The 14,774-nt window shown below is 47.8% G+C and overlaps 1 protein-coding gene across 7 annotated transcripts; it reads right to left on the reverse strand.

Annotated features, from left to right (window-relative positions):
* Nucleotides 1-1,241: 1,241 nt before the first annotated feature.
* Zbtb21 (zinc finger and BTB domain containing 21) lies at nt 1,242-13,522 on the reverse strand. 7 transcript variants are annotated; one of them, XM_051150325.1, is made up of 4 exons: nt 13,294-13,500; nt 8,357-8,500; nt 4,555-4,720; nt 1,244-2,529 (listed from the first exon to the last, which is right to left on the reverse strand). In XM_051150325.1, the coding sequence occupies exons 2-4, from the start codon at nt 8,369-8,371 to the stop codon at nt 1,541-1,543; spliced, it is 1,170 nt and encodes a 389-aa protein (XP_051006282.1). In that variant the 5' UTR covers nt 8,372-8,500; nt 13,294-13,500; the 3' UTR covers nt 1,244-1,540. The 7 variants fall into 7 exon arrangements, with proteins under 7 accessions (XP_051006277.1, XP_051006280.1, XP_051006279.1 ...); XM_051150320.1 differs by having other exon boundaries at nt 1,242-4,720; nt 13,394-13,522; XM_051150323.1 differs by having other exon boundaries at nt 1,242-4,720; nt 8,357-8,494; nt 13,394-13,500.
* Between the last annotated feature and the right edge of the window lie 1,252 nt (nt 13,523-14,774).

The following is a 14,774-nucleotide window of genomic DNA, read 5'->3' on the forward strand; positions in this document are numbered from 1 at the left end:
AAGGATAAAAGGCAAAATTGTACATATAGTTTCTATAATATACAAAGTCAATTAGTGTTTTATAAAAAGTATTTGTTTCAATATAAAGATTGCCTTTGCCACCATGGATGCAGAATGCTGGTGAGATGGCTGGTGCCTCTGCCAGAGCACACCTTGAAAATGTGAAGGAACAGCTTGCAGCAAAAGTGAACAGGGAGGTTTGCGTCCCCCTAATACCTTTTCCAGGCGTGATCCTCCCTCAGGAGTGAAATCAAAGTTTTTGCCTTTTGAAATACTCCACTGAAATCTGGGTACTAACTATGAAGAGTTTTAATAACAACCTACATGGAACAGGAAAAAAAAAAAAGGAGCCGAAACCCTAGGTACCACATCAAGTAGCAAAAACTAATTTTGGACCCTTGCTAGTGCTTTAATAAAAATTTGCATATCAGGTAGTGATATTTTCACTCTCATCCACTCCAAAACTCCCATAGAAGTCCTCACAAAAACAAAACAAAACAAAAAAACAGGCAGAAAACTGTATCTTCCACATACAGACAGTTCTTGGAAAGCACATGGAAGCTGCAACGTGGCACTTCCTCTCATCTCTGAAGGCCCTAGAAGCAATGGTGGTCCAGGCTGTGGTAAGGCTCTGCTAACCTCATGCTAGCACTGTTTATCCCAGTGACACCCAGGCTCCAAGCTGGCCGAGACCAAACCCTGTCAGTTCTGAAGCACCAGTTGAAAGCCGTGTTATGATGTAGAGAACACACCAGAGTTCAGCGGCTTTCTCAAGTAACCTGTTGCTGTTGGCTGTAAAGCACCCCACAAACATGCTTCCGTCACTCTGCCTTCCTCAGCACGTGCCCATCACTGATTATATGAAGGGACTGATAGCTTGTTATTTTATAAAAAAATCTAAGTGTGACTATTGCTGATTTAAAAATCTCACAATTTTCATACAAAAAGAAAGTTTCATAGGACATAAAATACCAAGTATTTGTCTTATCAAGTGTCAGGATAATTTACTATAGTGGGGGTTTGTTTGTCTTTTCTTATTGCTTAAGTATTCTCAAATCTGACTCAATACTGCAAATTGACACCTCTTCTTTTTGGTCTTAGAAACACTGCTAAGGGTTACCTCAAACTTAGGTGTCTGTAATAGTAAAACAAAAGAACCAAAGAAACAAAAAACAAACAAATAAAAAAACAACTGCACTTCCCTAGCATCCTACTACCCAGAAAACAAAAACCAAAACAACAAAAATATGAATCAAGTGATTATAGTGACGCCTTGGAATGAGGCACCATGCAGTTACCAACATTAACCCAACTTCAGCAGTAACAGACTCAAACCCCTGCAGCCGAGGTCCAAAACCACAGTATTTCAGAGTTTGTTTCTAAAGCTGTGAGGACATTCCCAGCCAGTATTAATATATCCCAAACTTAAAATTCAAACATAACAATTCCCAACCTTTATTATTATTTAATATTTTGTCTTAGGACACAGTTTACAAGCCGAGGGCCTGCTGTTCTGTGACAGGTGAGAGGGGTAGGTCCTTTAATTGTGGGACTGTTCATGACTCCAAAGACTGAAGGCGGTCTTAAATGTCCTGTGGCAGAGCTTGCACATAAACTGTCTTTTAAATGTGATTGCTGAAAGGGGTGGGGCATGGTAGAAGAGTGTGTCTGACTCCTGGGGTGCAAATAGCTTCTCCGTGGCTGGAGCTGGGTTCTCAGACAGGCCTGTGGGGCTGTCGGGCTCCAGGGGCTGGATCTTGGGCAAGGGTGGTGGAGGTGGCAGAGGTGGCGGTGAGGGGGAGTTTGTGGGCACAGGACACACCTCTGCCTCTTTCTGCACAGGCTCCTCTGTGGCCTGAGACATGTGGGACTGAAAGTGACTCCAGAGCCGGAAGTTGGTACGGAAGGCTTTGTGGCATACATGGCAGATGAAGGGCTTCACGGAACACAGCAGCTCCTGGTGTCGCTCCAGCTGCTTGTGTGCCGTGAACATCTTTCCACACTTCTCACAGGGCCATAGGCCGGCCTCCTTGCTAGGGCCAGCCTCCCTGGGAGCTGCACTGGCCTCAGGAGCTTCCTCCTCAGCCTCCTCTACGGGCTCCTCTTTGACTTGGACTTTCAGTTGCTTTGAAAGACTCAAGTCTTCAGGGAGGCAGGAGGAGTCCTCAGAATCGAAGTTCACGTGCTCTGAAGAATCGCTAAACGCTGTGTCCTCTTTCACAGTGGCTACGTAGTTTACCTTGCTGGGTTCGGCCTGAGGCCTGGAAGCAGCTGCCACCTCACCGTTGTGGTCCAGGGTGGGCAGGGAGATGCTCTCTGCTAAAGCCATGTTGTTCTGGTTGTGCACTTCCACCTGGTGCCGCCAGATGCTGAAGGAGGACTTGAAGGTGCGCATGCACTCCAAGCACGTCAGCTTCCTGTACTCACATCTGCCCTCATGCTCCTGCTTCAGCGCGGGGGAGAAGAACCTGAGGCTGCAGTAAGGGCAGACGGTGGCGTTCCGGCACGAGCGCTCGTGGCTGCCTTGCTCTAGAAGAGAAGAGAGCTTAGCATTACAGAGGCGGCACGGGTAAACCTCCTTGCTCTCTACCGCGCGTGCCAGAGCCCGCTCTTTCGGCTTAGAAGCTCTGCTCACTCCGAGGGGCCTCTCTCCCGGGTGCATCTTTATGTGCTGCTTAAACTGAGAGAGAAAGCGGTATGCCTTACCACAGTAGGCACAAATGTAGGCCCCTTTGGCTCGGGAGCGCAAGTTCCTCTTGATGACTTGCTGTGCTGGGGAGCTACTCTGTCCCTGGAAGGCAGGCTTGCTGCGCCTCAGCTTAATGATCAGGGCCTTCTTAATCTCCCTCTCTCTCACTATGTCAATCAGCTTTCTTTGGAATTTCTCATCCAAAACTGCATGGGAACTAGAGGCTGGCGATGGGTTCTTCACTATGCCGTGTTGGGTCTGACAATGTGTCCACACTTTGAAGTTGGTATGAAACCTCTTGTGACAGATGTCACAAGCGTAAGGCTTCTCTGGGTTATGGTACATGTTAACATGGCGGTGAAGACCCGCGGTTGATCTAAAAATCTTAAGGCAATGTTTGCATTTAAACTTTTTGTTTGGTCTCGTCCCCTCCAACTCACCAAACTCCTCTCTGTTTAAGTCAGAATCTGGGAAGTTGCTGTCAAGGGAAGGAGGGCTCCTGCCCCCTTTACAGTTCTCTTCTGAGGCGGCAGGCCCGTGCTCACTTGCCCTGGACTTCTTCAAAGGTGACCTTCTGTCTGCCTGAAACCTTCTCTTTGCTGGAAGTCTGCTCATATCCCTCTGGTCTTCCTCTGTTTTGAGGGGCAGGTCTCTTGCTGCTGCTGCTGCATCTCCCACAGTGACCCGGATGATGTCTGAGGGGTCCGACAGCGGGCTGCTGGGCTCGGTCTTAATGCGCACCTCAGTCACAGGGGAGGCCCCCTCCCTGTCTGTCGACTGAGAAGCACTAAAGGACCTGAGACGATGAGGCTGGAGCGCTTGAGGCCTGTCATCCAGGGCTTTTTTTTCACTGCAATCTTTTAAAGATGACTTTTGAGACATCGCACAGAACACACTGCCCAGTGCCTCATTTGCCGCTGTGGATGATCCCTGGGATGATTTCAAATCTATAGACGTGGAGTAGACGGGAACCTGGCTGTCCATAGATAGTGACCGCCTGAGGAGGCTTTTCACCAGAGGGCCACTTCTGTCAATGCTTTGGTTTGCAGAAGCGGGCACAGCGGATGGGACCACCAGGCCTAGCTTAGAGTAGTAGAGCAAGTTCCTGTCCTCCCCCTGGCCGCCTCCTTTGCTAGTTTCTTTTAAGAGATATGGAGTCTCTGATGAGCTACGAAGAGACAGAACAGGTGGCCGTGGTCTCTTCAGAGCCAGCTCTATAGCTTTCCCCTTGGGAAGCGGGCTACTCACCCTTGGTTTATCGTCTGTGGCTTCCCTGTCCTGTGAAGGCTTTAGGGGCAGGACTGCATTTCTCTTTACCAAACTGCCCCTGTTAGGATCATCCAAAGCCCCAGACTGTTCCAGAGACTTTGCATACACTGCAGCACTATCCTTCGGCCAGCTCTTTTCAGTTACAGACAGGCTGTGAAGCTGCTCTGGCGGGTTGGCCACATTTGGCTTACTGGTGCTGGTCTTGACTGTACCACTTGGGGAGGCCCGGGCAGCATGGCTGAGGTCCTGCACGGCTGAACCACTGGCTTTCCCTGGCACTTCGCTTCTGCCCTGACACACAATGACACTTCGCTTTTGAGAGCTGGTCTCATCGTCTTCCACCGGCACTCTTTTCCTGTTGGGACAGGCTGGAAAAGGAGCCTGAGGGGCTTTGGCAACGATGTTGGTCAGGAAGGAGATACCAAGGCTATACCCCAGCTCCTGCACAGCAGCAAGGCTGCCCTTCTCCACAAAAAGGGAGGAAGAGTAAATGTAGTTCAGAACGTTGTCAAAAGCATCAGGCTCACAGAAGTCCAGCTGAAAGACAGTCTGTGCCTCGTTCTCCTTATTCGTGAATAAACTCTGGAAGTACTCACTGCTGGCAGCCAAGACGTTCTTATGAGCTCGAAACTTCTGGTCCCCAACTATCAAGAGCACATCACACAGCTGTCCCTTGAGGCGCTCCTCATTGAGGGCACTGAGCAGAGAGATGGCATGAGCTGGGTTGATGTAATGCAGCAGTCCCTCCATCCTGCAGTTTATCTGGAAGACAGAGGTGAGACCTTTACCATCTGTATTAATAAGTATGAACTGTCAACAACTTTAGCCTGGCTATAAAGCTGACTAAGGAATTTGAGCTGAAAGGTCACTGAAGTTCTCTTCAAACTTAAAGACGAAAGAAGGCAACTTGGTGGGTGAGTATGAGCTTTGGGGCCAAATGTGAGGCCTAGGTGCCAGCTTCACTCTATGAGCTGATGCCTTCCGCACACACGTCTGTGTGTGAAGCAGGGTAACAACTGTGCACTCTTGCAAGAGTGTGGCAAAGGTTAGATGAACAAGCATCTACAGTAAACACTCAAATGTGTGGCTGTCAGGACTGTAAGAATAGGTTTAACTTAGTATCAAAGAAAAGGTCCATATTATCCCCGCCCCCCGCTCCTTGGTGGTCTAGGCTGAAGCAGATTTCTCATGTGACACGATGTGTGGGCTCTGCTATATGAGCACTTTCTCTCTGTCACAGAGGTGGGGATGTAGCCTAGTGGTACAGTACTTTCTTTCACATGTAAGACCCTGAATCCCGGGCTGGAGAGATGGCTCAGAGGTTAAGGGCACTGACTGCTCTTCCAGAGGTCCTGAGTTCAATTCCCAGCAACCACATGGTGGCTCACAGCCATCTATAATGTGATCTGACGCCCTCTTCTGGCCTGTAGGTGTACATGCAGCCAGAGCACTGCATACATAATAATAAATAAATAAATATTTCTAAAACAAATGACACCTTAAAAAAAAAAAAAAAAAAAAAAAGACCCTGAATCCCATCACCAGCACCACAGAGAGTACTCACACATGTGTAAGCATATGTACGTACACACACACACACACACACACACACACACACACACACACACACACACACACACACACACCCTCAGGCTCCTTGCCCACAGTCCTCCAAAGTTAACAAGTCCACAGCTCCCAGATCCCAGGGATCAGCCTTTACTAGTCACTTGGAGATCAGGCTCTCAGGCTCTTTGTTTTTCAAAGAGAACAGAGTGCAATGTGCGACAGAGGTGTGGCTCTGTTACTGGCCTTTCATTTCTGCCATTAGAGATGAAGCTAGCACAATCAGGGTTCCCTTCCTTTAACAGTGACATGTAGCTCTTTCACTTGTAACAAGGCCTTGGATAAGATCCTTTTTCTCCTGCCAGCCATTTCCATTTCTCACTCACTCCTAGTTCATTGCACCTCACAGCTGTGTAAAGACATGTCTCATCTTTTACAGGGGTCAGCAGAAAAGCACTGGGCTTAGGCTGCCACAAGACTGACTCAGCCATGCACTGGCAGTCTGTAGCACTGAGAATATCTAAAGATGTTGACACAGGGGAAACAGCAGATCAAAAGTAAAGCTTGGTCTGCTTTTTTTTTTCAAGTGGGTTGTTTTTTTTAAATTCAATTTAGTGGTTTGAAACCAGCAATTAAAAAACAGATAAAGCGGGCTGGAGAGATGGCTCAGAGGTTAAGAGCACTGTCTGCTCTTCCAGAGGTCCTGAGTTCAATTCCCAGCAATCACATGGTGGCTCATGACCATCTATAGTGTGATCTGGTGTCCTCTTCTGGCCTGCAGCTGAGAGTCATGGACAAGATCAAGGCTGTAAGGCTGGTTGCTGTGACGGAATTTTACTATGTAGGAAATGGGTAGTCATTGGAGGACCATAGGCAAGAAGCCTGAGTTATGTCTTAATTATAACAGTTCTGGCTTCATTGTGGACAGCAGATGACAAAGCAACAGACACAGGATCACCTGGCAGGGGCTGGCATTGGATGTAAAGGCAGAGCCATTAAGTTTTCTAACGGAGTAACTACAGGGCAATGGGAAGAGTCAAGGGTATCTCCAAGGACCCTGCCAGGACAGGGAGAAGGACGGCCTTTGTTGAGCTGGATTTGGCAGAGATACCAGGCTGCTTCCCTCCTTGCTTCTCTTTTTCTAGGGATTCAGTTCTGATGCTCCACAGGTGAGTGACAACTTATCAATCTTATCTTTGTGCACATCTTTCTGTTTCCTTTCCAAAGTTCCCTGGAATCTCGGTCCAAACATCTATATTCAGGCCCTTTCCATCATGCTCTATTTTCCTTTTTTTCTGAGACAGGGTTTCTCTGTGTAACCTTGGCTGTCCTGGACTCGCTTTGTAGACCAGGCTGGCCTTGAACTCACAGTGATCCTCCTGCCTCTGCCTCCCGAGTGCTGGGATTAAAGGCGTACGCCACCACACCTGGCTCAGGCTCTATTTTTAAAAGAAGAACCAAGACAACCTGAAACCACAGATGCAAGCTAGCATCCATGCAGAATGTGCTAAAACTCTACTAAGCACAGAGGATGTAAAAAAGACAAGCATAGCCTAGCTCCTGGAGTTTAGTCTTGCATAGGATTGGCACACAGCAATCTGTTGACAATGTACAATGTACAGGAATAGAAAAATGTCTATGCACACTGTAAGAGATCAGTACAGGCGACAGCCACCAGACATAGGTGAAAGCCAGCCAGATGAGGGACCAAAAGCATGGGGAAGAGATTGGAGGGAAAGGTGAGGGGACCTGCAAGGGACAGGGGCAGTAAATGCAGCACTACAAATATGAGAGAACAAGAGTCACCCTGGGAACTGTCATGACCCTGAGATAGACAAAGGGTTCTGGGAGCCAAAATGAAGACAGTAGAGATCTTAAGCAGAAGAGTGGCTGGAGAGAGACCTGGTGATATGGATTCACCTTCACTTGTGGGTTGCTTTTACACTTTAATTATGAGGACTTGAAAGCAATGGCCCCAGTCCTGGTCTACCTGCAAACAAGGACTATTTGAGTTCTTGCATTTTGATTACAGCAGGTGTAACCACTTATTGAGTTTAGCAACTAAAGTATAAACTCTGCCTCGAGAGAACAAACACAGGGGAAGAGCAGAGCTGCTGACTGTTGGCTGGCAATCCAACACACTGTGGCTAGGGACGTGCATCCTCCAGACTTGACCTGTTGATATCTTAGCTGCTCAACCCTTGGAAGAGCAGTTGTGCTGCTGGGTGCACTTTCTCAATGAATGATAAGGTAAAGCACACTCACGTTCCTCCATGAGTTAACTATAACTCCACAGAAGCAACAGATCGCATATACAAACCACACAACCGCATGTCCCTGGCCTGATCGTCTCCACCTGACTCATTATGCAGAAATCCCATCACTTAACAATGGGGAAAAAAAAGCCTGGAAGGTGCTCAGCAACCAAGTTGTGGAAGAGCCTATTAAAAGCAGAAGCAGCTGAGACAAACGCCCCTAAAAAAACAGATTCTGAATCAGGCTGACTTCCTTATCACTTGCATCTCCCTACAAAAATACCTTCCCAAACTCTATCTGGGATGGATCTACTTAATGTTGTTTCCTAAAGATTCAAAAAAAAAAAAAAGGAGAACGGGGAGATTTGTTATGGTAAAAGCTCATGGTAGACAGCTATACATGGGGAAGTCTTTGGTCTACTGCCACCTATCAGGAGCATACTCTTATCAAGACTGTTCCTCCTTTCTGTGAATAAGTGCCCTGCCTGTTCAGTGTTAGCCCCACCTACAAAATGTGGGAATCCCATGAGGCATAAACAAAGCAACTTGTGAAAAGCCCAGTCTGCAGAGCAAATCCCACCTGGCAAGTACACATCTTTCTTCTCTCTTCCTCTCCCGAGTGTTTTGTGAGCCCGCGGTACACTGTGCATCATAAGAGGTGCTGGTGGTGGGAGGTGAGTTCGTTGGCTGGCTTCCTGTTCTCCTGCACCTCACATTCCTGTGACTGGGCAGACAACAATGTGGTAAAGAAGGCACAGAGTGTGGAAGAACACTGATGTCAGGAGGCTATTGATGTGGCCGGGAGGTGGGAGGGTGGATGAGTGAGTGACTGGTAGGAAATCAGAAAAGGCTTGGGACTTGCTTGATATTAAAGTTAAATTCAAAGGCTCAGAACTCCCAGGAACGTTATCTGATGGGCCCCGGCTTAAAATCTCTTGAAGCTTGTCCTGGCTTCAAGTCAACTTCCTAGAAGGACCCTAAAGCCCCTCATAAATGAACTCAGTGAAAATACTTAATGTCATCACACAAATGTCTATGATACACTAGATGAGGTGAGGCATCCGTATCTTAATATAAATTAATTCAACCCAAGTATTTAAATTCTTATGCTACTCAGAATGAGGTTTAAGGTAGGTAGGCAATTTTGGAGTAGGATATTCTGGAGACAGATGCATAAGAAAGGGAAGCACATACTCTAAAACTCAACAGGGTACTATGAAGGGACGGCGAGGAGATGACAGAGGACTCACAATGATCTCCCCTACTTCAACTTAAGAGACTGGTACCTAGCTAAAGAGCATTACAAAAGACCTATGCTCTAGGACAGGCCAAAAAATGCACTTACGGGTCTGCAGGAAATGTCCCTTTACTAATCTAAGGCTAAACTCTGGGAACGCTGCCCCTTTGCAATGCTGGAGAGTGCTTACAAGAGCCTAACATGATCCTGGGACTCAAGGGATGTGTGGAACACAAGGTGAACACCCAACATCTGACTACACAGACACAGCTCTTCCCCAAGCCCTCACTTCTGGATTTAGCCCTCACACTCTCCACTTGATTTTACTACATGTTGACAGGAAGTTGGCTCCTTACCTGGTAATATTGCAGACATTCAGAAATTATCTAAAGTGGTTTCAAGGCCAGGCTGGCTTAGGGGATCCTTCATCGTGTCAAGTTACTGTGCTCCATTTCAACACATTTCAGATTCCCTCTCTCTAGCTCAAATTTGCTTCAAAGGCGGACTGTCATGCTCAGCCAGGAGGATGGCTCTTCTGTAACACTGCTGGCTCTGAGCAATGCCTGCCCCTGCCCTGTCTTTCATGTTGGTCCTTCATATGCTAGATTCCCCAAGCAAGGCTTTCACTAGTGACCCAGCACACAATCTCCTCCATGAACGCAGCTTCCTCACCGGCCCTCTCCATGTACAAAGCATGGTTAAATGTATCTAAGAGATGTTAATTACATTCTTTACCCAGGGGTTCTCAAGGAAGACAAAGCCCTACTATCTAGAGATTAGGAAACCCCAAAACTGAGTTTCAGTGTGCTAAATGTCCTGATGGAGAGAAAGGTATGACAGTGGTGTAGTCCCCAGGGGTGCAGAGGGAGCTCAGGAACCATCTTAATGCAATACTGAGTAAAGTTATAGTCCCATCTATTCTAGTTAAAACAGAACAGGCTAAAATACAAACTTGGGGGGGTGGGGGGATGAACCCTTCAAGCCTCTATAGATACCTGTATTCAAACTACTTAAAATTCTTTAGTTACCTACTGTGGCTTTTTCCTGCTTTTGTCCCTAAAACATAACCTTCCACCCGACCTCCTCCACGGTCAACCTGAACCATCCTAGATTTCACCAAACCCCTTTTCCAACTCAGTTCAAGTTTTAACCCTTCGGGAGTCCTGGAGGGCTGACCATGCCCAGTCAACATGCCTATTTGTTTGTTGAAGTCCTAACCTTTGCGCCTTAAAAGGCAATCATATTTGGAGCTGAGGTCTTTACATAGCTAATTAAGTTAAATGTGCCTTAATCCAATAAAACTGGTATCTTTGAACAAACAATTAGAACAGAGACAAACATGGAGGGAAGACCCTCAGAGGACACAGAAGATGCTCTCTATAAGCCAAGGGGAGAGGCCCCAGGAGAGACCTGGCCTGCCAACACTATCTTTATCTCCAACTTCCAGCCTCTGTACCTGTGAGGAAGCGAGTTTGTAGTGTTTAGGTCACTGGGTCTGTACACTAAATCAAAGCAGGCCAACTAAACAAACATAGTCCTCAACTTACTTAAGCTTAGAACAGGTAAACAAAATACAGTGTGTGGCACATGTCTACAGTGACAGTATTTGGGAGGCTGAGGCAGGAGGATTATGAGTTCAAGGCCAATGTGGGATGCAAGCCCTTGTCAAAAAGGCAAAAAACAAATGCCTCCTGCCAACTCCTTTGCCACACAAAGCAGGCACACGACTACACTGTGTTTAGCCACTGCTACATGCTAACTGGCTGTGTGTCCCACCAGAACTGCAAGCTCTTTAAGGTCCAATACATTACTTTTGGCATTCCTTATGATGACCAACTTAGAATCCCACACAATATGTGATTGTTTTCTAGTCTCTACTTCAGTTAAATTAAGGACTAGAAATGAAGCTCTTTGATTTTTTTCTCTAAATAAAACTGGCCACTTCACTGCCCTGTTTTAGACTTTCCTTTTTTGGTTTTTTCTTAAATTATTATTTCCTATAAAAAACCCAAACTACAAACTAGCATACAAGACTTCTCAGACTGATGACAACTCACCTCTGTAGCAAATCTGGGTGGCTCTGGTATGGCCCCCATAGACTAATGTGTGTGAATGCTTGGATAAAATATAGGTAGTGGCACTATTAGGAGTTGTGGCCTTGTTGGAGGAAGTGTGTCACTGTAGGAATGGGGTTTGAGGTCTCCTATGCTCAAGGTACACTCAGTGTGGACATGGTTCCCTTCTGCTGCCTTCGGATCAAGAGATAGAGCTCTCAGCTCCTTTTCCAGCATTGTGCCTGGCTGGAAGATGCTATGGCCCCACCATGATGATAATGAACTAAACGTCTGAAACTGTAAGCCAGCCCAAATTCAATGTTTTCCTTTATAGGAATTGCCTTGGACAGTGGCACTCCTTACCACCTAACCCACAAACCTGCACTTCCGTCTTCTGAAACCTAAAAGTATCTTCTATCTCTCCTTTATTTGGCCACTTTGTATAGAAAGATTCATATGGACAGATAAAGCTGTTGTAATTTGCCAACAGCAACATTTCATCCCTCTGCAGTAACCACATGGCGATTTCAATGCATCTGCTTTTGTATGTGGAACCCTCAGAAGACCCTACATGCTTCCCACAAAAGCCAGTTTTCACCTATGAACTCCTAGCACAAGGCTTAGCAGGTGTCCACCGCGCACAGGAAGCTCCCTAGACTGGAGTATTAAACTTGCTCATCCTTATCTCTCTAAAGACTGTAGAGCCCGAGTATCTTCTCCGCTTTTCCTGCGCTCTTGGGGCCAGACTGATTCTGTCTGTATCTCGCTCAGAGACTCTAGCCCCTGGCTGTTTTCTGAACAGATCCATCTTCAGGGAACCCACTGTCCTACATGTAACTTGTGACCCATACTCTCACACCTGCTGTCTTCATACATTCCCTTAGGTTGGGGTGATGCTAGCCAGGCTACCTAAGGCAAAAAAAAAAAAAAAAAAGTATTCTCTTTCCTTTGCCCTTTGGCCAATCTTTGATATCCGTAAATCCAACCTTCAATCAGGTCTAGTACTAGGACAATTAAAATGGCTTCTCAACTATCCCCATGCTTGGAGACCTCTATGTTAACTATTTTGTTGCTTTTATTGTCCACATAGCTAGTATGCCCCAGTACATAATATTGTTAATACCTCAAGGGAGAGCTTCTATTGACAATTTTTATTTCCTAAGACTGATGTGCCCTATACTTTTCAATAAGTAGTAAAAACAACATGCTGTTAAGTACATAGACTGAATTAAGAGTCACTTTTAAGTGACTACTTTCCTTTCCACTTTAATGTCAATATTTAGGGGTAAGGTTTAGGGTAATGATTAATCACCAGAAGTGGAGGAGGGTTTTCTGTGTAAATGCTAACATGGATTAACCTACGTTTGCCCTCTTCAACAAAGTGGGAGGACCATGGGACAAACCTCATGAACTTATGACTCAGGGTCATGCCGATGAACAACCAGCGGACTATGCTGTAATGCAGATGTCCATGGATGTGGAAGCAACTGTAGATCACGCACCACACAAAAATCCCTGGCTTCAGAGGGCTGCTCAATGCCCCCCTACACTGCCCCATATTAGAAAACCTTCCCCTGCACACTTGCTGCAGTGTGCTGTGCGGGTCTCCACAACCCAGGGCCTCAGGAACACACATATATGTACTTTGACTACAAGGTGCAGTCCCTGCAGAAGGGCAGATTTGGAAGATGGTGAGACCCGGCCAACATGTGATCTGCTGTGAGGTCTTCCGAGCTATGTCTCCGGAGGAAAAACCCCCGGGCCCAGGGCGGGGGGAGGGGAGGGTGGTAAGAAAGGGTTTTCCTGAACTCAGGAGGTGACCGCGGAAGTGCCGGCTGCCAGGCTGTCACGCTCCAGCCGCTGCAAGTGCTGGGTGCCCCGCCGCCCGCCAGCTCCCCGGCCCCGCACGCGCACGCCACCGGCCCCGGAGAGCGCGCCTTTGCTTGCAGCGGCGTCTCAATGGCTCTGCAGTGGCATGCACCCCGGATCCAACACCGCGGCTACCCAGGCCACCCGTCCAGACTAAGTAGCTCTGTGGGCCCAGTGGCTGAGCATGCGTAGTAGCGAGGGCGAGGCCAACTGCGGGCACAGAGCATGCGCAGTGCAAAGGCACACGCGACTACGTGGGAGTCTGGGCATGCTCGGTGAGGCCCGCGGCCCCGCGCACGCGTAAAAGGGCCAGGCGCCCGCAACCCACTGGTGGAGGATAAAAAGGAGAGAAATCACCTCAGAGTTACGTCAGGAAAGGGCCGCGTTTTGCGGAGAGGCCGTAGCCCCCGACTGGGCCCGACGTTCTCCTAGGGCGCGGAGCGTGACGGTTACTCACCGCTCTTCAGCCCTGGGGCAGGCGCCGGGCCCCTTTCCGCTCACACTCGGCTCGCGCAACCCGCAGCCGCCGCCGCCGCTGTGATTCCATCCATCTTGAATTTGACGTCATCCCACACCAGGGATGAGGTCATCGCAGGCAGTGCTCGTCACGTGCGCGGCTCTGGGATTGGGGTGCCCGGCGGCTGGGGGCGGGCCGGGGGGGGGTGGGTCTTCGGGAGCGCGGTCGCGTTGGGTCCCCGCGTGGGTGCCTCTCTCAGGAGGCGCGGTCACGAGCGGTGGAGCGCGGGGATGCCCCGAGGGTAGGTGTGTGCGTCTGTGGTCATGAGTAGCCCCCCGAAAGCGAGCTGAGCCGCAGCGAACAAGATGGGCTTCCAGGCTCACCTCCCTTCAGATCGGCAGTTCCCCTTATTCGCTCTGTAGCATCTGCCTGTCAAACACAGACCCAAACCTCTCCCTTTTAAAGTGGTGATGCAGCTGAGCAGGGTAGTGCATGCATGTAATGCCAGCACCCAGGAGGCTGAGGCAGAATTCCTGCTAACTATTCTGAAGCGCAGAGTGAGACCCTGGCCCCCTTTAAAAGCAAAACAAACAAGCAACCCTTTTCCTGCAACACCAATTGTCTTTTAGAGTTTTTGCATGAAAAATACAGTTCCATTTGTCAGATTACTTTGTACTCAGCCAAAACCAGACAGCCAGTAACAAATGCCAACCTGCTAACCCCAAGCTGTGAAGAGTCTCCAGGCCACAGAACAGCGGGGCAGTTCTCTAGAGCCTGAACATAGCAGCAGACAGTCTAGCCAGTGGAATTTCTGTAACAGACCTTTAAAATGCCTAGATTTTAAATTAGGTGTCCTAAGTTCCAAGAAGTGTGTGATTTTCAGGTGGCTTTTAACCACACGAACCAAGATAAATTAGCTTTATGAAGTGTGTGAGGGATATGTGGGAGAAAGAATCTTGCATTAAGTTGATCCAAATTGGAAAAAAAAAATCTGCAATGAATAGCTCTGAATATTTAGTTTCTTTAATTTCAAGACTATAGCCTTTAGAATTTCACACTTAAAAGTTTTCTTCTACAGTCATTTAAGAGTTTTTGTTTGTTTTTAAATGTCTTTGTATTTTGGACTTTGTGGCAGTTAAAGTAAGAAGTCTTGTACAGAGGGCTTCCAGATGGTCACCTTCGACAAGGCTGAGTGTTTTACCTGCCAGAAAATCAGGGTGGAGTTGCAAAGCCTGAGGCCCAGATAGAAGCTGGATTTGTTTGTTTCCCTTAAGCACACGAAGTGCAAAGCAGCCTCCCTCCAGCCATTTCCCAGGTTTCTGCCGCTCATTTTCTGTATCTCTAGTGCCTGCTGCCTGTACACTGGGCTCCTCCACCTTCA

Source organism: Acomys russatus, chromosome 8 (genome assembly GCF_903995435.1).
Source record: "Acomys russatus chromosome 8, mAcoRus1.1, whole genome shotgun sequence".
Lineage (NCBI taxonomy): Eukaryota > Metazoa > Chordata > Mammalia > Rodentia > Muridae > Acomys > Acomys russatus.